Source organism: Heptranchias perlo, chromosome 32 (assembly GCF_035084215.1).
Source record: "Heptranchias perlo isolate sHepPer1 chromosome 32, sHepPer1.hap1, whole genome shotgun sequence".
Lineage (NCBI taxonomy): Eukaryota > Metazoa > Chordata > Chondrichthyes > Hexanchiformes > Hexanchidae > Heptranchias > Heptranchias perlo.
In genome coordinates this window covers 30421185-30447160 of record NC_090356.1, presented here as the reverse complement: position 1 = coordinate 30447160, position 25976 = coordinate 30421185, and the positions used below count along the sequence as shown (strand labels likewise).

The window sequence follows — 25976 nt, the reverse complement described above, 5'->3', positions numbered from 1 at the left end:
ACATTATCCTTTGTTCAAATAAAGTGCTACCAGACTCCTCTTATTCCAAATTAATTTTTAAACTTGTGCTCCCTGATATTTGAGTTCGAAATCACAACGTGCAACCTGACTGGATCAACTTCATCAATCCTCTTTGTAATCTTCAAAAATTCAAATCACCGTGTAAAATTCAAGTCGCCTTGTAATCCCTGCTTCTCCAAAGAGAAACAACTCAACTTTCATTATCATTCTTCATAAATCTTTTCAAGCCTATCAGGTGATGAGCTCTATTTTACCTCAACCAATTATACACCCTGTATTTGCTAGCATCTAGTATCTGGCAAAGGACTAACATTTCCCAGATTACTGTGCATCCATTGAATAGGTTGCTAGACCTGCTCATATACATACACAAAGTAACCCTTCATTCTAATATACCGTTCGCTTGAAGTCTTCCTCATTCAAGGAAAGGTAATGAGCTTGGGGGAGGGTATCTTCAGTATGAAGTATTCTCTCTCTAAATAAATGTGTAAATTTGCTGCATTGTTAATTTTATGCATTGTTTTTCCTCCCACAGAGGCCCATATTGAGTTTCTTCACACGCCAGAAGCTGGTCCAATGACACAGGTCTTGGGCACATCCTGCAGTAACTCCACTAACTAAGGTGGAAGTTGGCACGTCACACTAGGTGGCAGGTTGCACACCAATATAGAGTTAGCCAAGCAGCGAAGTTAGTATATTTAAAGACATATTTCACAAGTAGGATTTTGGTTGGTGGGGTGGGGGGGGGGGGGGAAGACAGGAGATAAAACACTCCTAGGTTTTCCTTTCCATTTTAAGGAAAAATGGTGCAACTGTTAGGCTCACTTGGTAGCACTCTCACCTCTGGATTAAAAAGAGGAGGGTTTGAGCCCCATACCACAGTTTGAATGCAATGAGGGGGAATTTCCTTGAAGTAAATTACGCCACTGTTGCACCTTTTAAAAAATGTTGTGCCCACCAGTGGCCTGTAGAGGGAGCTACACACAGGTTTCCTGGGTCTGCTCGTTTGCATAGTGGGCAGTGGCATAAAACCTGTTTAAAATGGGTGTAATTAGCTACACTGCATGGAAACTCATATCCTTTATCCTTGAGCGTTTAAAAACACTGCTCAGCCTACGCACTTCGGTAGCAAACAGCTAAGCACAGTGCTGGGCTTTCTCATTTCACTCTCAAGACAACTTCACCATTTGTCTTCTGAATATTTTTGAGAAGTATGACATCATCAGCAAAACCAGCATCAAGACGGCAACAGGCATGGCACCAAGCCAGAGAAGAACGCAGAACTTCACTCATTCAGACCTTCAAGCTCTCCTGGAAGCGAGTGAAGGCAAGTGAGAGAGACTCCTGGGTGTGGGGGCCACCAAGCCACTCTGAAATATCAATCATGCCAACAGGAGGGAGGTAACTCTTGCCCACAGGGCTGCAGAACAGTGCTGCAAATGGTTCCACATCCTCCGCAGGGCAGGTAAGGTAACACACTGGACACCTCTGCCATTGATTCCTTGCTTATCCTTGGCACCAGCATAATCCACCCTCTTAAACCTAAACTAATCCTTCACAATTCTATCTGGTTAAGAGGGGCTCTAACTTGTCATCTTGCACTATGGCCAACCAAGCTCCCCTCACACAACCCTAAAACCCCTTCCTCCACTAACAGCCTCATACTCTCATCTCTTAATTGAGCTCCTCTATGGCACTTGGCACACACACAACTGCTAGCCTTACCCTCATTTACTCTTTATTCTTGCAGGACAAATTATTGCACAATGCCCACCTCAGGCAGGGCTTCCCAAACATTAAATAGCTCACTCCTTTTGAGAAGGCCATAGAATCTTTGGGGAAGCACTCAACGCTTGCCAGAACTTCACTCATTCAGACCTTCAAGCTCTCCTGGAAGCGAGTGAAGGCAAGTGAGAGAGACTCCTGGGTGTGGGGGCCACCAAGCCACTCTGAAATATCAATCATGCCAACAGGAGATGGCTAGGTCAATGGCATCTTCCTGGCTCCAGGTTACTGACTGAGCACCTACACTATCGCCCTGTCATCCCCGTGAAGCACCGCGCAGCCACAACCTTCCACCCTCCTCTCTGTCTCCTTAGTCCCAAAGGGGCAATGCTCACCTGTTCTTAGCTTCCACCCTCCTTTTCTGCAAATCACAGCAACGGGCAGCAGAGAAGGAAGATGAGGATGATTATGATTGAGAGAATGAAGAAGATCAAGCTGCCCAGGAGCAAGCTGATATGTGACCAGGACCACCTCAGTCCCGTGATTCTTCTGCACAGCATGCGTAACCAATCACCTCCTGCAAATCTGACCCTCTGGTCGCACTTGGAAGGAGCATTAGAATAGGTGATAGAAAGGCACATGTAGATACCCAGGGAGAGCACGATGTTAGCAAAGAGGAGGGTGATTGTGTGCAGTTTGCAATTATTGTATTAAAATAGATTGTGTACTGGTGTGGCCCTTTGTTATGCATGGATGTTACAGTCATACAGGAAAGGATGCATGCATTTGGTGCTGACTTATTCACTCAGGTGATGATTACTGGCACTGTCATGTAGGTACAGAGGGTTGGTATTTTTTTCATGTGGCTAGTGTTTTGAGGGAATGTCCCTTTCTTTGCAAGTGGGGAAGAAGGAAGTCACACTGTGATGTCAAAGGTGGACTGTGCTTCAGATGAGAAGAGTTCAGAGATGATCTGGGTTCTGATGCCCCTTACAGCAGTCACTGAGGACTCCTTTGAGTGCTCATCATGATCGCCTACTCCATGTAGTTCTGCATCCAATGCAACAAGAGCTTCCTCGCCAAAAAGTTCCTGAACTGCGAAGTTACTAAGGATACAGCAGACTATAAGTATTCTAGATTATACTGCAGTGTTCTCCTGACCAGTCAGGCAGTGAAAGAGTCCTTTTAACACCCCTCGATGACCAGTTTCGTAGAAGCATGTGCCCCGTTGTAGAGCTTCTCTGCCCCTAACTTGCATTTATGGTCACTCATAAAACTATGACCCTAACTCGCTGCTGTCTTGCTGTAATTACAAAGGTGACGAATTGTCCCTCTCCTACAAAGGGAGTCAGTAACCTGACAAATGCACGCACATAATGCACCCTGGCTCATATCACATAGATCCCAAAAGCAGCCTGAAATGGCCCTGAGCCACTGATGTTGAGGGTGGTGGCCACTGTCATAGCCACAGAGAGACAGAGAGTAGTGCAGGCAGAGGTCTTCCTGCGGCAGGTTTCAGAGATGCCCTATTGCCTATTTGTTGAGAATGGTGCCAGACACTCTTTTGCTCCATCCTGTGTTGTTTCTCCTCCTTCACGATAATGGCTCATAGGGAATGCCATACCAGCTCTTGAGAAGCCATGACTGCGGACTGTGGGGTCCGAAAATTTTCTTGTGGGCTGACCCTGTGAGAAGCAGTCAGAAGCAAGTGTAGGTATTTGCAGTCAAAAGTCCCACCAAAAAACGTGTTCTCCAGTGGTAGAAATCAGTGTTCAAATTGTCCAGACGCTTCATGCACACAAACTTCTCACATCTACCTTGATCAGCTGATCCTGACACGTGCTGCACCTCATATCTCAGTCTAACATACCCAGAGTGTATCAGCAGTACAAACCCAGGAAACTGTCAGCTGCTACGCCACTGGTTCACACTCTGACAGATGCAATCGAGGCCAGTGAGGAATCTGCGGGCGGATCATGGGAAGGTACAAAAAGTGTGTGAGGGAACTCGGGGAAGCATTTTAATGGCGAAAATTGACAGAAACAACTTCCACCCAATTTTCCGGCCCAGAACAAAGCGCCACTTATACATTACGAGTGTGCTGAAAACAGTGAGGAAATTCCCTCCCCAACCTAGCCCAACTCTAGGCTAACACCCCAGTGCAGTGCTGATGGAATGCTGCATTGTGAGAGGGGACATCCTGTGGATGATGGTAAACCAAGCTTAGGTGAATGTCAAAGGTCAACATAGTACTATTTGAAGATTGAGAAGTTCAACATGTAGCCTGGCCAACATTCCAGCCTCAAACCATGCCATGAAGCAGCAGATAAACTGGTCATTCATCCCACTGCTGTTTGTGGGACACTGCGAGTGTAAAATAGCAGAGGCAGTCGAATAAACAGCACAACTCACTGCACTTCAAAACTAGTTCATTCCGTGAAGTGCTTAGAGATTAACGTGATACGGTGCTATATAAATTCAAGTATTTAACATGTAAAATAGCTTTTCATACGCCTTTAGACCGTGTTTTACATGGTTGCAACAGTCAAGAATCCCTGTTGAGTACTTCTGTTACATGGAGAAAAAAATTACCCATTTAACATGAATTATTTCTCACACTGGCATCCAACTGTAGTTGCACAATTGAGATTTGTCCTAATATTTCTCATGCCAGATACAGTAGAAACAGAAATATGCATGATCTTCATTTGTTTTCACGATTGAATAATTAATAACAAACAGGAACAGCTTGTCAAGCCCTCTCACCTCAGGCCATTTGATTAGCAGCGGTCTGTTTTTATCTTGAAAAAGACATAGAAGTGCTGATTTCTGCTCATTTGCCATCATCTTGCTCAGGGTTTCGTTTTCTTCGCCCTCCTTTTCTAATACCTTCTCCACAAAAAAAGCTTGCAGTTAGACAGAGGAAGTTAAGCTAAACCTTTATAAATCACTGGTTAGGTCTCAGCTGCAGTAACGTGTCCAATTCTGAGCATTTTAGAAAGGACTTCAAGGCCTTGGAGAGGATGCAGAGGAGATTTACTAGAATGGTACCAGGGATGAGGGACTCCATTTATGTGGAGAAGCTAGAGAAGCTGGGATTGTTCACCTTAGAGTAGAGAAGGCTAAAGGAAGATTTAATAAAAGTGTTCAAAATTATGAGGAGTTTTGATAGAGTAAACAAAGAGAAACTGTTCCTATTGGCAGGAGGATCAGTAACCGGAGGACACTTATTTAAGATAATTGGCAAAAGAACCAGGGGGGAGATAAGGAGACTTTTTTTTATGCAGCAAGTTATGATCTGGCATGTACTGCCTGAAAGGGTAATGCAAGCAGATTCAATAGTAACTTTCAAAAGGGGAATTGGATAAATACTCGAAAAGGAAAAAAATTGCAGGGCTATGGGGAAATAGCAGGGGAGTGGGTCTAATTGGATAGCTCGTTCAAAAAGCTGGCACAGGCATGATGGGCCAAATGGCCTCCTTCTGTGCTGCATAATTTTATGATTGTATGATCTGCAACTATATGAAGCTCACTGCCACACAACTAATCCCAAAAGATTAAAAACTGTAAGATTTTATTATACATTATTCACTGCAAAAAATACAATTAGCAAAGAACAAGTGACCATAGTGGCACCAAAGATATAAAATATTTAAATATAGGATGATTGTATAACTACGCTAATTATGATGAGAGACTGTGCAAACTCGTATTATATTGTTGGAAGTATTTAAAAATAATGAAGGAAATTGACATGGTAGCTTGGGAAAGATTCTTCCCTCTAGTAGGGTAACCCAGAACAAGGGAAAATAATCTTAACAGAACTAAACTGGTCAAAAGCAGATTCAGGAAAAAGTTCTTCACACAAAAGGGTTGAGAGGGTGTGGAATGCACTGTCCCTGAAGGCCAGTGAAAGGGTAAAGAAAGACTTGCATTTCTATAGCACCTTTCACAACCTCAGGACGTCCCAAAGCGCTTTGCAATCAATGAAATACTTTTGAATTGTAGTCACTGTTGTAATGTAGGAAACGCGGCAGCAAATTTGGGCAAAGTAAGCTCCCATAAACAGCAATATAGTAACAGACTTCAGGAGGACATAAACAGGCTGGTGAAATGGGCAGACACATAGCAGATGAAATTTAACACAGAGAAGTGTGAAGTGGTGCATTTTTGGTAGGAAGAATGAGGAGAGGCAATATAAACTAAATGGTACAATTTTAAAGGGGGTGCAGGAACACAGACCTGGGAGTGTATTACACAAATCTTTGAAGGTGGCAGGACAAGTTGAGAAGGATGTTAAAAATGCATCCTGGGCTTTATTAATAGAGGCACAGAGCACAAAACGCAGGGAAGTTATGCTAAACCTTTATAAAACACTGGTTAAGCCTCAGCTGGAGTACTGTGTTCAATTCTGGGCACCACACTTTAGGAAGGATGTCAAGGCCTTAGAAAGGGTGCAGAAGAGATTTACTAGAATGGTACCAGGGATGAGGGACTTCAGTTATGTGGAGAGACTGAAGAAGCTGGGGTTGTTCTCCTTAGAACAGAGATTAAAAGGAGATTTGATGGTGGTGTTGAAAATCATGAACGGTTTTGATAGATTAACTAAAGTGAAACTGTTTTCAGTGGCAGAAGGGTTGATAACCAGAGGACACAGATTTAAGGTGATCAGCAAAAGAGCCAGAGGGGACATGAGGAAGCATTTTTTTTAACGCAGCGAGTTGTAATGATCTGCAATGTGCTGCCTGAAAGGGTGGTGGAAGCAGATTCAATAATAACTTTCAAAAGGGAATTGGATAAATACTTGAAGGGAAAAAATTTATTGGGCTATGGGGAAAAAGCAGGAGAGTGGGACTAATTGAATAGCTCTTTCAAAGAGCACAACCGCCGAATAGCCTCCTTTTGTGCCGTATCATACTATGATATACTTAGTGAGAAGTAAGGTTATTAAAGGATATGGAGGGGGGCAAGAAATTGGGATTAGAGGTAGAGCTACCAGGACTAACAAAATTAGAGCTACCAGGACTAACAAAATTAGAGCAGGCTCGAGAGGCAGAATGGCTTCCTCCTGTTACTGTGCACGATTAGTGAAAGTATCCATTTTCAATGTCTGTAAGCTTATAGGTGCTAACTGTGTACATCTGTTACACTATGCAAGAAAAAGCAAGTGAATGTATATCAGTACTGGTTCATCTACCTGTTGGGGCTGTCTGAACACTGGCAAATCCAGTTCAGAGCATTCCCAAAGCAGAGGATTGCTTGTGGATGGCAATCTGAATGAAGCAAATGAAGTGAAAGCACTTCCTGTCGAACATGGTTGATTCATTTTGTTGTCCTCTTCCGAGTAAGTACGCAAGAAACTAAAATCATTTTGCAATACCATTTATCATATTCAGACTGAAGTTTATTCTCTTTTTAAATCAAGTATTGCTATTACCTGACACTGTACACAAGGTGAGTGATAATGTGGGAACTCAGGTGATTTTGGGAAATAAGCCTTTAGTCGATGCCACGTTTCATCAGACACGAGCCTTCTTTCCGTTTCAGATGTGCATAAGTCCCCTGTTGAAAAGATGTGAGAATGGTTAAATCTTTTAGTTTATCCAGCTAAATTACAAACACAGCGACATATTTTTGATCCTCAAAGTCCTCCCTAGTTTCAGGTGTTCCCTGGGCAGCAGGTAAAGGAGCTTCACCTACAGGTCATAGAATCATAGAATCATAGAAGTTACAACATGGAAACAGGCCCTTCGGCCCAACATGTCCATGTCGCCCAGTTTATACCACTAAGCTAGTCCCAATTGCCTGCACTTGGCCCATATCCCTCTATACCCATCTTACCCATGTAACTGTCCAAATGCTTTTTAAAAGACAAAATTGTACCCGCCTCTACTACTGCCTCTGGCAGCTCGTTCCAGACACTCACCACCCTTTGAGTGAAAAAATTGTCCTTGGACAAAATGGAAATTTTACATTTCTTAGATTCTTACTCTGATGCATAGAAGTTTTAACTTGCATGTTTATCCGTCATATTTTGCACTTTGAATCGGACTGAGAAATGTACAATTCCTAATAATGGATTCTTACAATTTGCCGTCACATTTTTAGTGGACTTCCATATGGTGAAATAAACCCAGTAATTAAATTCTAAAATAGTTAACAATACATAAACCTTCAATGTGCAACTCTGTCTACCTTTCAATTTTAGACTCGACTTTCCGAGTTAGAATGCAATAAGTATTTCAATGTGTGTGGTCGATTTAAAGATCAGTTTTAACTTAAATCTTTCATCTCAATATAACATTAAACAGGTGTGCACAATAGAGTACTTTCAGAATAAAATACTGCCCCTGCACCATCTGTATAAATTTCCAAAGATTGCTCACTGGAAACAGCAGCAGATTAGTTAATTAATTTCTTTCCCACAGACGTCTGCCATTTCAGGTTTCATCTCATGTCAGGCACACCAGTAATCTAATTCATCGAAGCAGCTACTTGCCATGTGACTGAAAACGAATGCAAGTTGCCACAGAAAGGAAATTGAGCATTCAATCTGATTAGCTCCTGAAAAGTAAGGGGTCGTTACGTCATATTTTTGAAATTATTAGTTGAGTAGAATATTTAATATTGAAAATCCCAAACCCCGTTAGCCTTTATGGAGGAGTAACTTACAATTGTCGGGGCAAATAGGGGCAATATTCCAACTTTGCACTCCCAGCGGGGAGCTTTGACTTACTGAAATATTTATCGGAAATTCATACACACATTCAGCCATTAATTTAAATGATTGGAAAATCATGTAAATTCTAGCGCATGATGTTCCAAGCATTTAAGTTAACAGTCGAAAAATTGTGTGCAGCATGCCAGCGTTACAGACATGGGCGAGGCTCACTGCTGGGAGTGCCAAGTCAGAAAATTACCCCTAGTGTTTTTCCAGTATTACAGACTAAATTACTCATTTACTAAGGAATATGTTTACTAATATCACATTTCATCCTATTCGATTATACAAGTACATTAACAGAGGCTAGTGGCAATGCTACAACATGCATGACCTTTTGTTTACAAGTGAAAGAAAAAACTCGCTCCAATTTCCTATTTTAATAGTGACCTCCTTTATTAACTTCAAAAATTACATCAGAATGTTTTTACTTTGTAATTCAGGGGGTCCAGATTAACTTTATTTTGAAAACAAAAGTGAAGTGATACTCTTGTGTGATAAACCCACAAATGTAACAGAATTATCTTCCAGTCCAGTTTATATAGTTTTCCTTAGTAGAATACACATCTTTTGCAGGGACTTGTGCAACCTAATGTCAGTCAATGACAAAGGTGAGACATCTTATTTAGTCTTCCAAGTGTCAAAATAATAATAATGAACCTAAATAATTCAACCCTTTTCACTTGTGTAAGCTTCGACTCCACGGCCACTGGAAAATTTAAAATAAAGGACACTTAAGCTGCAACTACTGGTCTACACTCAAATGCCTTGAACAGCTTGCAGATTGCCAACTGCACATCACCGCAGGTAACAGAGGTCAGTGACAAGGGATTACTGTGCGTGTGTGCAAGTCTGTTCCCCAGCTGGCTAGTTTAATGTTACAAGAGCGTGGTAAGGTACATCTGCTCCAACAGTAAGAACCATGAAATGCAAGTATGCGACATCCTCAGCAGGTTAAGTGGGACACCTAGGCACTTCTAAAATGCAGCTCTGCATCTAGCTGAAGCTACACTATGCTTAGTTCATACTCAAATGTCAGGCAAGATGGTCTCTTGAAGAGACTTGCACACAACTTGGCTTCAGTGATCCCTGAAACATAATCAGTGAGCAACCTGAAACATGTTCATATCAACATGGAGGTGGCACTGCACCACTGGAGCCCAAAATATCTTTCAATGAAAAGCAACATAATGTAATTATGATCTAATGAAATTGTGTAAATGTGCAATTTCTCAAAATACTATTTTTTTACTAGCTAGTTAATTAAAGAGAAAAACAGAAGGAATTTCACATCATTAAACATCTCATACTTACCATGTGGACAGACAAGGTCTTCATTGAAGTTCAGGTCTTCATCATCATCTTTTTCTCCTGTTATCTCGTCGTCCCCTTCAACAAATTACAATGTTGGATTAATTTCCCCAAAGCATAAAACATTCACAATAAAAATAAATGTCAAATTACGCTAAATATACACAATGGGTATACATTAAATGGGATAGCTTTTTACTGAGCAGTACAACACATAGAGGGTAAAAACATACCCAGAGAGATCTAAAATGAGTTGCAAGTGAGCCAACACAAGCTATCTTTAGAATTCAAATAGACACTTCCCAAATCAGTGGACCAAGTTTTGGTGCATTGATATTCTGTTAATAAGACCAATATTTATCGTACATGTCACAGAGATCCTTGAAGACAATCACATAGCTGCCTCTTTGAATTTTTTTGATCCAAGAGAAAACACTAGAACTTTCAACAAAATATTTATTGGCAATTGAAAGTCTTTTTTGGATACAAGCTGTATTAATTTACTGGGCCAAATCTTGCTGGAGTGGGGCATCTTGCCATTGGTTAGACTTTTTCCTGCAACCTTCAGCTTGAAAGTTTTTTGCGTCATGACTTACTGGAATTGCGAGTTGATAACGGTGGGTGCGATGAGGGCAACGGGACATCCGGGACCAACAGTGTAGCTCCTTGCATTAACAATTATCACGTCATTAAAAAGGTACTTACGCTGTTAAGTTCCAGCCCTAACTTTCTGCAGCAAGTTTAATGGGCAATTAATGTGCAAATTCATCAAGTTCTTAAAAATAACTTGGACGCTAAGGGTGAGATGCCATTTGTGCGAAGCAAACGACGGGGCAGCGTAAATCGATCAGCAAGTTCTGGAGATTCGCCACTCACAGCATCTCTTAATTCCTGAATTTGCTGGTCAATTTGCGCATTAATAATGGCGTGCGTCGTTAACACGCCTTTATTTTTACAGCAAGATCCGGCCCATTATGTAGCATGGCATAGTTCAAAAGAACATCGATTACCTATCATGGAATATGTTCTTTCTCATTCTTTGAAGGAAGTTCAACTTACATATGTCAACTTACAAGAATTGCAGTCCTCCCATGGGGAAGAAACGTCACCTAGCATTTATTCATGTCAGCTTGGATCAGTTGGGAGCACCTTACCTCAGCATTAGAGGTTGGGTGTTTGAGCCCCACACTAGCACATAATCTAGGCTGACACTCCAGTACAGTACTGAGGGAGTGCTACACTGTCAAAGGTGCCGTCCTTCAGAGGCTCTGTCTGCCTGTTCAGGTGGATGATAAATAACCCATGACACTATTCAAAGAAAAGCAGGGAGTTCTCCCAGTGCCTTCCCACCATTCCTCCTCAACCAATACCACCAAAAAAAACCAGATTAATGGAGTCGGCCATTCAGCCCCTCGAGCCTGTTCCGCCATTCAACTGGATCATGGCTGATCTGTATCTTAACTCCATATACCCACCATGGTTCTGAAACCCTTAACAGCCTTGCCTAACAAAAATCCATCAATCTCAGCACCCCGCCCCACCACCACATGGTGGGAATGTAGTGACCTTGGAAAAGGTCCAGAGGAGAGATACAAGAATGATTCACTTAATCTATCAATGTCCCTTTGTAACCTTCTGCTCCCATCTACAGTATTTACTGTGCCACCTAACTTAGTGTCATCAACAAATGTAGATATACGGCTCCCTATTCATTCATCCAAGTCATTTATAAATATAGTAAAACCCTGAAGCCCCAGTACAGATCTCTGAGAAGCACCACTAGTCGCATCCTACCCATTATCCCTACTCTCTGTCTCCTACCTTCTAATTAATTGCCTACCCATGTCAATAGGTTGTCCCAATTCCATGCGCTTTTATTTTTGTTAAGTCTCTTCTGTGGAACCTTATTGAATGCCTGCTGGAAGTCCATATAAATAACATCCACAAACACTCCCTTATCTACCACGTAAGTTACACCTTCAAAAAATTCAACTAGGTTTGTCAGACATGACTTACCCTTTACAAATCCATGCTGGCTCTCTCTGATCAGCTCATATTTGTCCAAAGGCTCACTCACTCTGTCCCTAATAACAGATTCTAGTAACTTCCCCTCAGACATTAGACTAATAGGGCTGTAATTTCCTGGTATCTCTCCCACCAGTCTTAAATAATGGAGTAACAGTGCCCTTCATGTTTACATAAGTCACTGCCTTCCAACAGAAATTCTTTGTGTGAAAGAGTTCCGAGATACTGATGTGACAAAGTGCTACATAAATGCAAGCACCTTTCCCAAGGTCTCAAAATATTTGTGCCAAAGTGCTGTAATTTTAATCAAATGGCCTTCTGCACTCTGTTCAACTCTTGTCGTTGTACTGAAAAATATCAAGGCTCTTCTGAAACAGAGAATCGACTGGTGTTCATGCAGAAATCCTGCCCACGGTCTCCTTCACACAGGCATCCTGTTGCTTAGGGCTGTCATTCTTGGAATGCTATACATTCTGCGCACACCATAGGAGTACAACCTACTAGCCCTGGGAAGCTACTTGCTGAACTCATACATGAAGATGTCACCAGCTTTCAGATATGCAATGCTGCACATGGTCTCTTACACTGGAAAGATCTCCAGGACCTGCACCAGCTCGCTTTGAACTGAAGCCAACATCAGTGTTCCCAAAACTATATCCCCAAATGGAGCCCTGGGATTGTGGTGTGTGGAGGATGCACCTTATTAAAAATAAAGATCACCCTACAAAAGCATTGGGTGACTAAACTATCTATACACCAAGTGGCTCGGCACCGAACGACTTCTCATCCTTGGTGATTTCAACCTTCATCTCAATTATCATGCCGTCTCTCCTGAGTTCACTGCCCTCCTACCCACCCTTAATCTCTCCCTCCATATAATCTCACCTACCCATATTCAAGGCCACCTCCTCAACCTTACCATCTCGTGGCCTCTCTACCCCCATCGTGTCAATCACAGATATGGTCACCTCTGATCACTTCCTTGTGTCCCTCTCCACTCACATCCCTCTTCCCCCTCGCAACCTCACTTCCTTCTGTGTCTGCCCCTGGAAAAAACTCCAAGTCACTTACAACAACACTTTCAAATTCCCAACTGTCTAGGCTTTAGCCCTCCATTTGCCATTGCATTTCTGCAGCTACCGATCTGCTCAATCACACCCTCACCTTCACCTTTGATGCCTTTGTCCCCATTAAAACCATTACTCTCTCTCACCCTGGTCGTTCCCCCGGTACGACCTTCATCTCCGCTCCCTTAAGTCCAAGGGACGCAGACTTGAACGTTTATGGCAGACAACTGGTTTAGCCATTCATCGCCAGGTCTGGCTGGATCACATGAAGCACTATTGGGTCCTGCTCTCCTCTGCCAAAACTGCTCACTATTCCGGATCATCCTGGAATGGAAAGATAAGCCCCGGCTTCTTTTCTCCGCTACAAACGGTCTTCTCAAATCCCTCTCCCTTCCCCCCTCACCTCCAACAAGTGTGATGATCTCATGGACATCTTTGTCACTAAGATTGAGACCATCTGCTCAGCTGCTTCTGCCGCTTCCCTCCCTTCCCCTAACCCACCAAGCCAAACAACCCCCAAGGATCCCCCCCGCTCTAGCTTGGAACTCGCATCTTTCTCTCAGAGCTCATCTTGTCCATGAGATCAACCTCCTCCTGCCTTGAGCCTATTCCCACCAAATTGCAGACCACCCAACCTCCCTTCCTCGCCTGTATGTTGGCGGATATGGTTAATGGTTCCTTCTCCTCAGGTACTGTCCCTGTCCCCTCCCGTTCAAATCTGTCATCATCACCCACCTCCAGTTCACTAAAAAAAAAGTACACAAAAATCTTACAGGCAATTTTAGCCTTACCCTCCCAGCAGAAACCGGGCGGGCAGGTGGGCAGTTAAAATGGCCGCAGTGAATTACCCCCATTGATCCCACTGCATTCCTGTGGGTTGCAATTTTAACCTGCTCTTTTGAGCAGGCGAACAGGACAACTGGCAAAAGGCAGTGTGGTCCTTCTTTAAATATGTGGATCAGGCACCAAATAACGTCATTGCAGCCTGACTGCAATTTTAAACCGAGGCCTGCACAGGGAAGCACCGTGACCTCCCCCACCAGACCAACTTGGCAGCAAGCTGATCTGGGGCCAGGAAGGCAAGTTATTTTTAATTTTTTTCTCTTTTCTTGTGGTCTGGGAGGAGCTGGAGTGTTCCAATGGGCCCCACAATTAGACCTTGGGCCTCCCCTACCCTGGACTTCCCTCCACTCTCCCTCACGACCGCGATGCCCTCCCGAATCCCTTCTAAGCACTTACCTGACTGCCGGGGACAGTTTCTTTGGGTACCCACCCACCTGAAACTCTTCTCCTGCTTACCGGCCAGCTAGTACTTCCCATTGGGACATATAGATGAGGCCCAGGTGTCAAAATCTCTCGGGCCTCATGGTTTCCCGTCCGGGAGTTAAAATACGGGCTTCAGTGACTCAACTTAGTGCCGAAGGTGCTTATTGCTTTCTGGAATGTCTGAACACTATTTTCTTAGATTTTTGAATAAAATGGTCATGCACCTTGAAAAGGGCAGATTCTCCCTTGACTGAGGGTCACAATAGTTCTTTGCTACAGCAGATATGAATCGGCTCACACCAGGGGCCTGATTTTAGCAGGCCTGCGGGTTGGGTTTCGGGTGCGTGGCCTCCGCGCCCGGTGAAATTAGTGGGTTGCCCGCGCGATCGTAGCAGGCAATCCACTAATTGGAGCCACTTACCTGCTCCTCCGGGGTCCGCGCTGCTGGTCTGCGCGTCGGGCGGGCTGCGCATGCGCAGTACGATCTGTCAGCTGGAGGCTCTCTAGTTAAAGAGGCAGTCCTCCACTGACAGATGCTGCAACCAATGGAACAAATTACAGCATGGAGCAGCCCAGGGGGAAGGCTGCTCCCAGTTTAATGATGCCTCACCCCAGGTATCATCAGATGGGGTGAGGAGGAGGGGAAGGACAGAGATCTTCCACCCGGCGGGCGGGAGGAAGCGGCCTGCCTCTGCCACCAAGAAGGCCTGGCTCGAGGTGGCAGAGGGGGTCACCTGCGCCACCAACATATCGCCCACCTGCATACAGTGCAGGAGGCGCTCCAATGACCGCAGTAGGTCAGCCACAGTGAGAACACGTAGTCTTTCCCCTACACTCCGTCTGCCACATCACTGCCCCCACCCCACATCTCCTTCGGCACCGCCAACACTACTCTGTCACATCACCCCTCATACCCACTCAAACCCCATCCTCATCTTACCTGCACCTACTCACCTCGCCAGTACTCACCCCGCCAGTACTCACCCCGCCACTAACACGCAACCCAATCCTCATACAATCTCATGGCTCTATCCCATACTCACCCTCTCGTGCATCTCCCTCACGGCCAGCCTCACTCAACCTGCCACCACCTGTGCTGCAGCCACAGGGCATGCATCACATATGTGCAGTAGGCAGCGTAAGGCAAACGTGTCGTGAGCATGAAGGGGATGCACAAGGGTGTCTGAGGGTTTGCCATGGGTGTTACCTATATTGAATTTCAGAGCAACAAACATCACACATTATATTGGCACCACCACTGCCATGTCTCCGCGAATCCTGTCTGTTGTGTCCAATAATGCCCGCTCCTGGGTATCACTATGAGGACCCACCACTGATGCCACCCATTATGTCACTGCAGAGTAGGTGCAGGTGTATTTGCAGGGCTCTTCCGTGCAGACGACTGAGAGACATCGGCGGTGTACCCGGCTGCAACCTGGAAGGATGCGGAGGAGAAGTTGTGGAGGGCAGTGGTGACTTTGGCAGCGACAGGTAAGCAGATGGTGCTGGGGCCAGCCAGGAGCAGCGCGGCATGAAAGAGCTTGCAGATCTCCACGACTACATGTCGAGTGAATCTGCGCCTCCGTGTGCACTGCTGCTCGGAGAGGTCCGGGGAGTGCGCCTTGGTCTGTGGACCCTGTGGCGAGGGTAGTGCCCTCTGCGACGCATCTCTCTCTGCGGTTGCCCTCCCTCCTGCTGTGCAGGTGGGCGTGCAACAGCACCGTGTTGGGGGGCTCCACGTCTCTGCGGCAGACGGCGTGGACTGCGAGGCTGCTGTGGCTGGTCATGCTGTTCGTCCTCCGAGGGTGTCCACGCACCACACATCTGGCAGGTGTTGGTCTGAGGGGTTGTGCAGGGTAGGTGGGTGGTTCCTCGGACTGGGGCTGCGGTTTCACGTCGGTCTGTCCTCTGGCTTGGCGGGGGTGGTGGGGGGCAGGGGTTGCCCTATGTGACGCGGTGGCCTCCTGCGTGGGTGAGGGCTCCCCCCCGCCCCCCCACCCCGTGGAGTGCACCTTGGCAGCTGCCACAGGCTGCTGGCTGCAACACGCCTGGTTGGAGGGAGACTGTTTCCCCCAGTGTGTGAAACACTCTGCGTTGAAGGTAAAATCCCACACTTCCTGTTTTGACAGCTGATTCAGCTCATTTAATGACCTCAACAAGCAAGGTAAGTACACTCAAGTGGAACCCCGCTGGCTTTAATTGCCTGCGGGATTCCCACCAGCGGGGGCCGCGCACGCAGCCCCGCACGTCATCGGGGAACCCGGAAGTGGTCGGGATCGTGGCGCGATCCGGTCACGTGACTGGATATCGGGATTTTCGGGGGCCCCCCCCGCTGGAAACCCGACGGTAAAATCGAGCCCCATGTTTCCACAAGAGTATCCCAAAGGTGAAAGGGAACATGGTTGACAATACAGTAAAGCAGCTAAGAGGCCCTAGTAAACGTCACTAAAACTAACCCTGCATTTCCTTAAAAGTGCTAAAAGCTGGAGGCAGTATCTCAACTTGGAAAAGTGCAATGATGGGAGCAGGGAACTTTCATAATATGAGGAAAACTGAACTGGCACTGTTGCACAGAGCCTAAAGCTTTATATAAGGGTGGGAGCAGGAGGTCACGTGTGTTGTCATCATGCAATACAGAAGTAGGCCATTTGGCCCACTGTGCCTGTGCTGGCTCTTTGAAAGAGCTATCCAATTCGTTTCACTCCCCTGCTCTTTTCCCCATAGCCCTGCAAATTTTCTCCCTTCAAGTATATATTCAATTCCCTTTTGAAAGTTACTATTGAATCAGCTTCCACCACCCTTTCAGGCAGTGCATTCCAGATCATCATAACTCACTGCATAAAAAAATTATCCTCATCCCCCCTTTGATTCTTTTGCCAATTACCTTAAATCAGTGTCCTCTGGTTACAGACCCCCCCTGCCAGTGGAAACAGTTTCTCCTTATTTACTCAATCAAAACCCCTTATAATTTTGAACACCTCTATTAAATCTCCCCTTAACCTTCTCTGCTCCGAGGAGAACAATCGCAGCTTCTCCAGTCTCTCCACAGTACCATGTCAGGATAATTTTTTACGAGTGTGATTAGCATGTGGTGTCTCCAGAACCAAATCAAGCCTGAACAAATTCCTACGGCATCTGAAGGATGACACAATGAAGCACCACAAATTTTCATCACATGTTGATGCAAAACATATTGCAAAAGACCAACATACAACAGTGCTGTAGTTAAATCAGCCATTTGCAAGTTTCTCAAAGGAAAGTGGCTTTGTATTACAGAAGCACCTGTCTCAGCATTCCTGCTTGTCCACTGCTTAGCTAGGATGATGAAATAGCTGCACTCTTAACTGTCTGCTTTTGGAAAAATACCTTTGGCATGCAGATTGTTTGGACCTTCTCCATTGCTTTTCCCATCAGTATGATCTGGGTCATCTTCCTTTCCATCCAGCTGGTCTAGTGCTAGTTGACGCCAGCTTCGAAGTGAGGCTTTCCCCACCCAGTATCCTTCATGGCTAGAAAAGTCACACGAGTTGAGAACTAGTTAGGTTTTTAAAAGAAAAGAAACAGTATCTAACTAGCAATACAACAAAAGCAGATTAACTTTACAAATCTGGAGTTGAGGGTATCAGGACTGTACCTGATTCAAGTTGTTCCCAGATTTTAAGAGGGCTAACTTTACAAAAATGGCTGAAGATCTGGCAAAAGTTGACTGGGCAAACCTACTTGATAGGCAATCAAGTACTGAGGACAAATGGGTTCTATTTAAAACCTCTCAAACCGAATGAAGCCATGTATGTCCCAATGGTTAAAAGGGCACATGGTAAAACAAAACCATTATGGTTGACAAGGAATGCTCAGAGGCAAATTCGACTGAAACAGAAGGCATTCTACACATTAAAGGCATTTAACTTGGAGAATAGGGAAAAGTATTGCATGAAAGCAGTCAGAAGACCATAAAGGACCAGTTAGGGCCACTAAAGGCTACTGTAGGGCAGATTCAAACTGATGCTCAAGTTATGGCAGAACTGCTAAATGGCTATTTTGTATCACTCTATGCTCCTGTAGATGATGCTTATGTTCCGGATGAGGGGTGCTTCGTATTGAATAGCAGTATTATTATAGATTGTAATGTCATCTTGTGTAGATTAGCAAAGCTCAAAGTTGATAGGGCTCCAGGTCCGGATAATATCCATCCAAGGGTGATGAAAGAGATGCGACAGGTGCTCTGTGAACCCCTTGCCCGTATCTTTAATCGTTCAATAGAGTCAGGGATAGTTCCCCTAGCCTGGAAGCGAGCTTACTTAGTTCCTATTTTCAAAAAAAAGTGGACAAATCAGAGCTGGGGAACTACAGGTCTATCAGCCTGACATCCATTATTGGGAAGATGCTAGAAATTATATTTCCTTTATGATCACTGGGAAAGGGAAGGGTCATTAGAAATTCACAACATGGCTTCCGAAAAAATAGGTCGTACCTAACAAATTTGATAGAGTTTTTGAGGAGTCACTAGGGTAGTGGATGAGGGTAATCCGGTAGACATTGTCTACCTGCACTTTCAGAAAGCCTTTGATAAGGTACCTCACAAGACAGAATCTTGTGGTATCAGTAGAAATTTGACAAGCTGGATTAGAAATTGGCTCCAATCCCACAGCCAAAAAGTTGTAGTTAACGGATGTGGTTCAGCCTGGAGAAATGTTTCTCGTCGTGTCCCCCAGGGATCGGTCCTAGGCCTGCTACTTTTCACGGTCTTCATTAATGACCTGGACAGTGGTGTTGGGAGTATGGTCAGTAAGTTTGCAGATGACACCGAAATCTGTGCAAGGGTTAAAACGGTAGAGGAATGCAATCAAATGCAAAAAGATTTAGATGTGCTAGGGGAGTGGGCCACATGTTAGCAAATGGCACTTAATTTAGATAAATGTAGTGTCATGCATGTTGATAGGGCCAACACAGAATACACTTATCATTTACAGGGAACAATACTGAAAGTGGTTGAGAAAGAAAATGATGTCATTGTGCAAATATCACTAAAGGTTCAAGACCAATGTAGAGAGAGACTGTAGCTAAAGCTAACAAGGTATTGGGTTGTATTACCAGAACCACAGTATAAATCAAAGGACACCATTTTGACACTATACAGGTCACTGTTCAGACTGCATTTAGAGTAGGGTGCCCAGTTTTGGCACCCCACCACTTGGTGGATGATATAGTGGCCTTAGAAAAGGTCCGGAGGAGAGCTACAAGAATGATTCCCAGCTTTAAGAACCTCAGCTACTCAGATAGGCTCAAATTCCTTTGTCTATTTACTTTAGAGTAGCGTAGACTTAAAGGTGACCTGATAGAGGTCTATAAAATAACTGAAGGGCTGGGTAGCTTCCCTACTAGACCATAAGGCCATAAGAAATAGGAGCAGCAGTAGGCCATTCGGCCCCTCGAGCCTGCTCCACCATTCAATGAGATCATGGCTGATCTGATTTTTACCTCAACTCCACTTTCCCCATATCCTTTGACTCCGTTGCTAATCAAAAATTTATCCAACTCAGCCTTGAATGTATTCAATGATTCAGCCTCCACAGCTTTTTGGGGTAAAGAATTCCAAAGATTCACGACCCTCTGGGAGAAGAAATTCCTCCTTATTTGTCTTAAACGGGCAACCCCTTATTCTGAGACTATGCCCCCTAGTTTTAGATTCCCCTATGAGGGGTAACATCCTCTTAGCATCTACTCTATCGAGTCCCCTCAGAATCTTGTATGTTTCAATAAGATCTCCTCTCATTCGTCTAAACTCCAATGAGTATAGACCCAACCTGTTCAATCTTTCCTCATAAGACAACCCTTCCATACCCAGAATCAATCTAGTGAACCTTCTCTGAACTGCCTCCAATGTAAGTATGTCCTTCCTTAAATAAAGGCAACAGAACTGTAAGCAGTACTCCAGGTGTGGTCTCACCAGCACCCTGTACAGTTATAGCATGACTTCCCTGCTTTTATACTCCATCCCCCTGGAAATAAAGGCCAATATTCCGTTTGCCTTCTGGATTGCCTGCTGCACCTGTATGTTGACCGTTTGTGTTTCATGTACGAGGACACCCAGATCCCTCTGTACCGCAGCATTTTGTAGTATTTCTCCATTCAAATAATATTTTGCTTTTTTATTTTTCCTCCCAAAATGGATGACTTCACATTTTCCCACATTATATTCCATCTGCCAAATTTTTGTCCATTCACGTAACCTGTCAATATCCCTTTGCAGACATTTTGTGTCCTCATCGCAACTTGCTTTTCCACCTATCTTTGTATCATCAGCAAATATGGCCACAAGACACTCTGTTCCTTCATCCAAGTCACTGACATATTGTAAATAGTTGAGGCCCCAGCACTGACCCCTGCGGCACCCCACTAGTTACTGATTGCCATTTTGAAAATGACCCTTTTATCCCGACTCTTTGTTTTCTGTTAGTTAGCCAATTCTCTATCCATGCCAGTATATTATCCCCAACACCATGAGCTCTGATCTTGTGCAGTAATGATAGATTATTCCAGTTTAACAGATTGGGGAGGACCACAGGACACGAGTTTAAACTATGGAAGAGTAGGAATAGACTGGATGTTAGGCGGTTCTTCTTTTCCCAGAGAATTGAGAGCCTCTGGAATACACTGATGGCTAGTGTAGTGATGATGTGGAGATGCCGGTGATGGACTGGGGTGGACAAATGTAAGGAATCTTACAACACCAGGTTATAGTCCAACAAATTTATTTTAAAATCACAAGCTTTCGGAGATTATCTCCTTCGTCAGATGAATGAATGAAAAGGTTCTCAAATCGCATATCTTATACGATGTTGGGACAGCATCACACCAATCAAAAGGTGTCGTTGTTATTCAAACAGGCCAGTCACGGAGAACAGCACGTCCCAGTACACTCGATATACATTGTGTCTTTTACACAGGCAGGCAGAAAGAAACTCAAAATGGCAGAGAGAGAGAGAGAGAGAGAGAGAGAGAGAGAATTTTAGTGTAGTGGGTGCTGACTCTCTGGATGCCTTCAAGAGGGAGCAGAGATCACATCATTTAGATCATAAGTGTCTTTAGATAACAATTGGTCCATGGCATTCGAGGAGGAGATAGTGAAGGATCGGAGCAAATGTGTTCCCACAGAAAAAAAGGGTGGGACTCCCAAATCTAGAGCACCTTGGAAGTCAAGGAGCATACAGGGTAGTATAAGGCAAAAAAGAGAAGCTTCTGTTAGATACAGAGAGCTCAATACTGCAAAAAGCCTAGAGGAGTATAAAAAGTGCAGGGGTGAAATTAAAAAGGAAATTTGGAAAGCAAAGAGAGGGCATGAAAAAATATTGGCAAGTAAAATCAAGGAAAACCCAAAGATGTTTTATAAATACATAAAAAACAAGAAGATAACTAAGGAAAGAGTAGGGCCGATTAGAGACTAAACAGGTAACCTGTGAGTGGAGGCGGAAGACGTGGGTATGGTTCTTAATGAATACTTTGCGTCAGGAGACGAGACAAAAGAGCGAGACGATGCAAACATTGCAGTTAAGGAGAAGGAGTGTGTAATATTGGATGGGATAAAACAGCGAGAGAGGAAGTATTAAGGGGTTTGGCATCTTTGAAAGTAGATAAATCGCCAGACCTGGATGAAATGTATCCCAGGCTGTTAAGAGAAGCAAGGGTAGAAATGGCAGAGGCTCTGACCATCATTTTCCAATCCTCTCTGGCTACAGATGTGGTGCCGGAGGACTGCTAACGCTGTACTGTTGTTAAAAAAGGGAGAAAGGGATAGACCGAGTAATTACAGGCCAGTCAGCCTAAGGGTGGGCAAGTTATTGGAAAAAATTCCGAGGGGCAGTATTAATCATCATTTAGAAAGGCACGGATTAACCAAGGACAGTCAGCATGGATTTGTTATGGGAAGGTCGTGTCTGACTAACTTGATTGAATTTCTTTGGAGGTAACAAGGAGGGTTGATGAGGGTAGCGCGTTTGATGTACTCTACATGAATTTTAGCAAGGCTTTTTGACAAGGGCCCACATGGCAGACTGGTCAAAAAAGTAAAAGCCCATGGGATCCAAGGGAACGTGGCAAGTTGGACTGAAAATTGGCTCTGTGGCAGGAAGCAAAGGGTAATGGTCAATGGCTGTTTTTGTGACTGGAAGGCTATTTCCAGTGGGGTTCTGCCGGGCTCAGTACTAGGTCCATTGCTTTTTGTAGTATATATCAACGATTTAGATTTAAAAGTAGGGGGCATGATTATGGTGTTTGCAGATGATACAAAAGTTGGCCATGTGGTTGATAGTGAGGAAGAAAGCTATAGACTGCAGGAAGATATCAATGGACTGGTCAAGTGGGCAGAAAAGTGGCAAATAGAATTCAATCCAGAGAAGTGTGAGGTAATGCATTTGGGGAGGGCAAACAAAGCAAGGGAATACACAATAAATGGTAGGATACTGAGAAGTGTAAAGGAACAGAGGGACCTTGGAATGCATGTTCACAGATCTCTGAAGGTAGCAGGACAGGTAGATAAGGTGGTTAAGTAGGCATACGGGAAACTTTCCTTTATTAACCAAGGCAGAGAAATAAGAGCAAGCAGGTTATGCTAGAACAGCATAAAGCACTAGTTAGATCACAGCTAGAGTACTGGGTACAGTTCTGGTCACCACATTACAGGAAAGATACAATTGCACTAGAAAGGGTACAGAGGAGATTTACGATGTTGCCAGGACTGGAGAATTTTAGCTATGACGGAAGACTGGATAGGCTGGGGTTGTTTTCTATGGAACAAAGGAGGCTGAGGGGAGATTTAGTTGAGGTGTACAAAATTATAATGGCCTAGATAGAGTGGATAGCAAGGGCCTATTTCCCTTAGCAGAGAGGTCAAAAAATCAGGGGGGCATGGATTTAAAGTAATTGGTAGAAGGATTAGAGGGGAGTTGAGGAGAAATTTTTTCACCCAGAGGGTGGTGGGGGTCTGGAACTCACTGCCTGAAAAGGTGGTAGAGGCAGAAACCCTCAACTCATTTAAAAAGTACTTGGATATGCAGGTGAAGTGCCGCAACCTACAAGGCTATGGGCCAAGAGCTGGAAAGTGGGATTAGGCTGGATAGCTCTTTTTCAGCCGGCACAGACACGATAGGCCAAATGGCCTCCTTCTGTGCCGTAAATTTCTATGATTCTGTGATCTCCTGGGTTGGTTTTGATTGTTTGAAGGGATCGGAGAGGAATGAGAATTTTTCCCTTATTTGCCCTGGATTTTCTGGGTTTTTTTGCCTCTCCCAGAGGACATGCTGCGGGGGTGGAGGAAGGGAAGAAGTGTTTAGCCATGATAATCCAGCCACCGTGGTGTGGGGCGAGTTGATGGACCAACTGGTCTTATCCTGCCTGTCAATTTCGTACGTTAGTAAATCTCAGTAAGAGAAAAGGGTAGCTACACAACAGGATTACTGGCTCGAGCACATTATCTAACATAATTACTTTAGAAGAGCTATTAACAATCTGCATCTGCTGACTCGAAGTATGTCACTAAGTCTGAAGAATGGCAAGAACTGGACAACATCCAGGCTTGGGCTGATAAGTAGCAAGTAACATTCGCGCCAGACAAGTGCCAGGCAATGACCATCTCCAACAAGAGAAAGTCTAACCACCTCCCCTTGACATTCAACGGCATTACCATCACCGAATCCCCCACCATCAACATCCTGGGGGTCACCATTGGCTAGAAACTTAACTGGACCAGCCATATAAATACTGTGGCTACAAGAGCAGGTCAGAGGCTGGGTATTCTGCGGCGAGTGACTCACCATCTACAAGGCACAAGTCAGGAGTGTGATGGAATACTCTCCACTTGCCTGGATGAGTGCAGCTCCAACAACACTCAAGAAGTTCGACACCATCCAGGACAAAGCAGCCCGCTTGATTGGCACCCCATCCACCACCCTAAACATTCACTCCCTTCACCACCGGCGCACTGTGGCTGCAGTATGTAACGTCCACAGGATGCACTGCAGCAACACACCAAGGCTTCTTTGACAGCACCTACCAAACCCACAACCTCTACCACCTCGAAGGACAAGGGCAGCAGGCACATGGGAACAACACCATCTGCACATTCCCCTCCAAGTCACACACCATGCCGACTTGGAGATATATCGTCGTTCCTTTATCGTCGTTGGGTCAAAATCCTGGAACTCCCTACCTAACAGCACTGTGGGAGAACCTTCACCACACGGACTGCAGCGGTTCGAGAAGGCGGCTCACCACCACCTTCTCAAGGGTAATTAGGGATGGGCAATAAATGCTGGCCACGCCAGTGACGCCCACATCCCATCAACGAATAAAAAAAAAATTAGAGACCACCTGCCCAGAGTGCTTCTCTTCATTCTCAGAATGAGAAGCAATATCCAGGATAACTCCAGGGTTACACAGCGATGATCACGATGGCAGCATTGTTTCTCCACCAGCCAGTCCGGTATCTGGTCACCCCTAATCGGGGATGGCTCTCCGTGGCAGAAAGGTGATGTCACCAAGCCGGAGACTTCTCTGCAGCGGCAGTCGATGACATCATGGAGCGTGGGGGTCGGTGCTGCTGCGAGAAATTTAAAGGGTGAAGTTCTCTTCGGCTTCTAGCACCAGTGCCCGGGAAATCCGTGCCCCAGTCTCCCGGGCAACCTGAAAGGGCTGGCAACCATGCACACCCATCAATCTTCTATAGTCCCGCTCCACACAAGGCTTTGCTCTAGTGTTGCACTTCCCTTATGAAAGATAGCAGCAGCAACAGAGATTAAGCTGATGCAACAAGAGAAACCTGCAAAACCAGTAAATTCTAACTCTGACAGAACAAAGATGGAGGAAGAGAGCTTTATTTAAGAAAGCATAGTACGAAAAAAGATTATTTAGCCTATCACACCCACTCCTTCCACAAAGCAATCTGGCGGAATGGTTCGCCTACTCATTATCAAACCCTCCTGATTTTCATTCCATGGAAAGCATTGGAATGAAATAGGGCTGGTTTGATAAAGGGCGGGTGATCAGCTCTGCCTGATTACCACCCATGTGGTGATGGCAAAAATTTTCTTCCATGGTGTACAGTCTGCTCTAGCAACGGCTCAGCCTCATTCAAACTCCTGAACAAAATTTCCAACAAGGTAACTGAGTGGGTCTCTGGGCTATCTACCATCCTTAAATATCCATTATTCATATCTCTGGTTGGTTGTTTTGCACAGTTTACATTTCCATGTTCACAGCAGCATGGGAACTACCATGTATCATGGAATTAAAATCATCTTGGTTTATATTTATGTCTATACATAACCCATTCCTACCCAGGTATTTATGCAGATTTTTTCTAATGGGATTAAATTGCACAGTCTAAGTTAAAGAACCTGCTTACAGCTAAATTATTTTTGAGTTTCAGCATTTTTAAGACTTGGATCATCCTCCTCACTCTGGTCTTCAACCAGTCTTTTTTTTCATAGCCTAGTGCCAGAAGTCCTGGAATCATCGTCTCTCATTTTGTTACTTATTTAACCTCTAGATCTATATTGTATTGAAAATCTTGCCTATGACATGCTTTTCCTGCCCACAAACATGACTTTTGTATCACTGTTTTGACTCAACAATGGAAATCACTATTTAAACATTTATGAAGAGAAAACTCTAAGGATGTGAATACTATGAAGTCACAAATTGTTGATGAACCAATCAAATCACTTAGTGTTTTCAGAAACATTTTCGTCCACCATTTTTTTCTCAGTAACAAAGTTCTAACGTCCAAAATATGGTTTTATACAAAATAAATATATATATATATTTCATAATGACAAGATTAAATT

The 25976-nt window shown here is 44.5% G+C and overlaps 1 protein-coding gene across 8 annotated transcripts in view; it reads right to left on the bottom strand.

Annotated features, from left to right (window-relative positions):
* usp48 (ubiquitin specific peptidase 48) overlaps positions 1 to 25976 on the bottom strand; it is a 139063-nt gene that overhangs the window by 26092 nt on the left and 86995 nt on the right. For 7 of the 8 annotated variants that reach the window (XR_010958245.1, XR_010958246.1, XM_067970683.1 and 4 more), the window contains exons 14-17: positions 17503 to 17645; positions 9782 to 9856; positions 7184 to 7308; positions 4513 to 4635 (exon numbers count right to left, since the gene is read on the bottom strand). Coding sequence is in view for 5 of the 8 variants with exons in the window: in XM_067970683.1 (XP_067826784.1) it covers positions 4513 to 4635; positions 7184 to 7308; positions 9782 to 9856; positions 17503 to 17645 (466 nt within the window). In the remaining 3 variants the exon portion in view is untranslated. Of the gene's footprint in view, positions 1 to 4512; positions 4636 to 7183; positions 7309 to 9781; positions 9857 to 17502; positions 17646 to 25976 lie in introns of those variants that run through there. The other variant, XM_067970688.1, reaches the window with a different exon arrangement.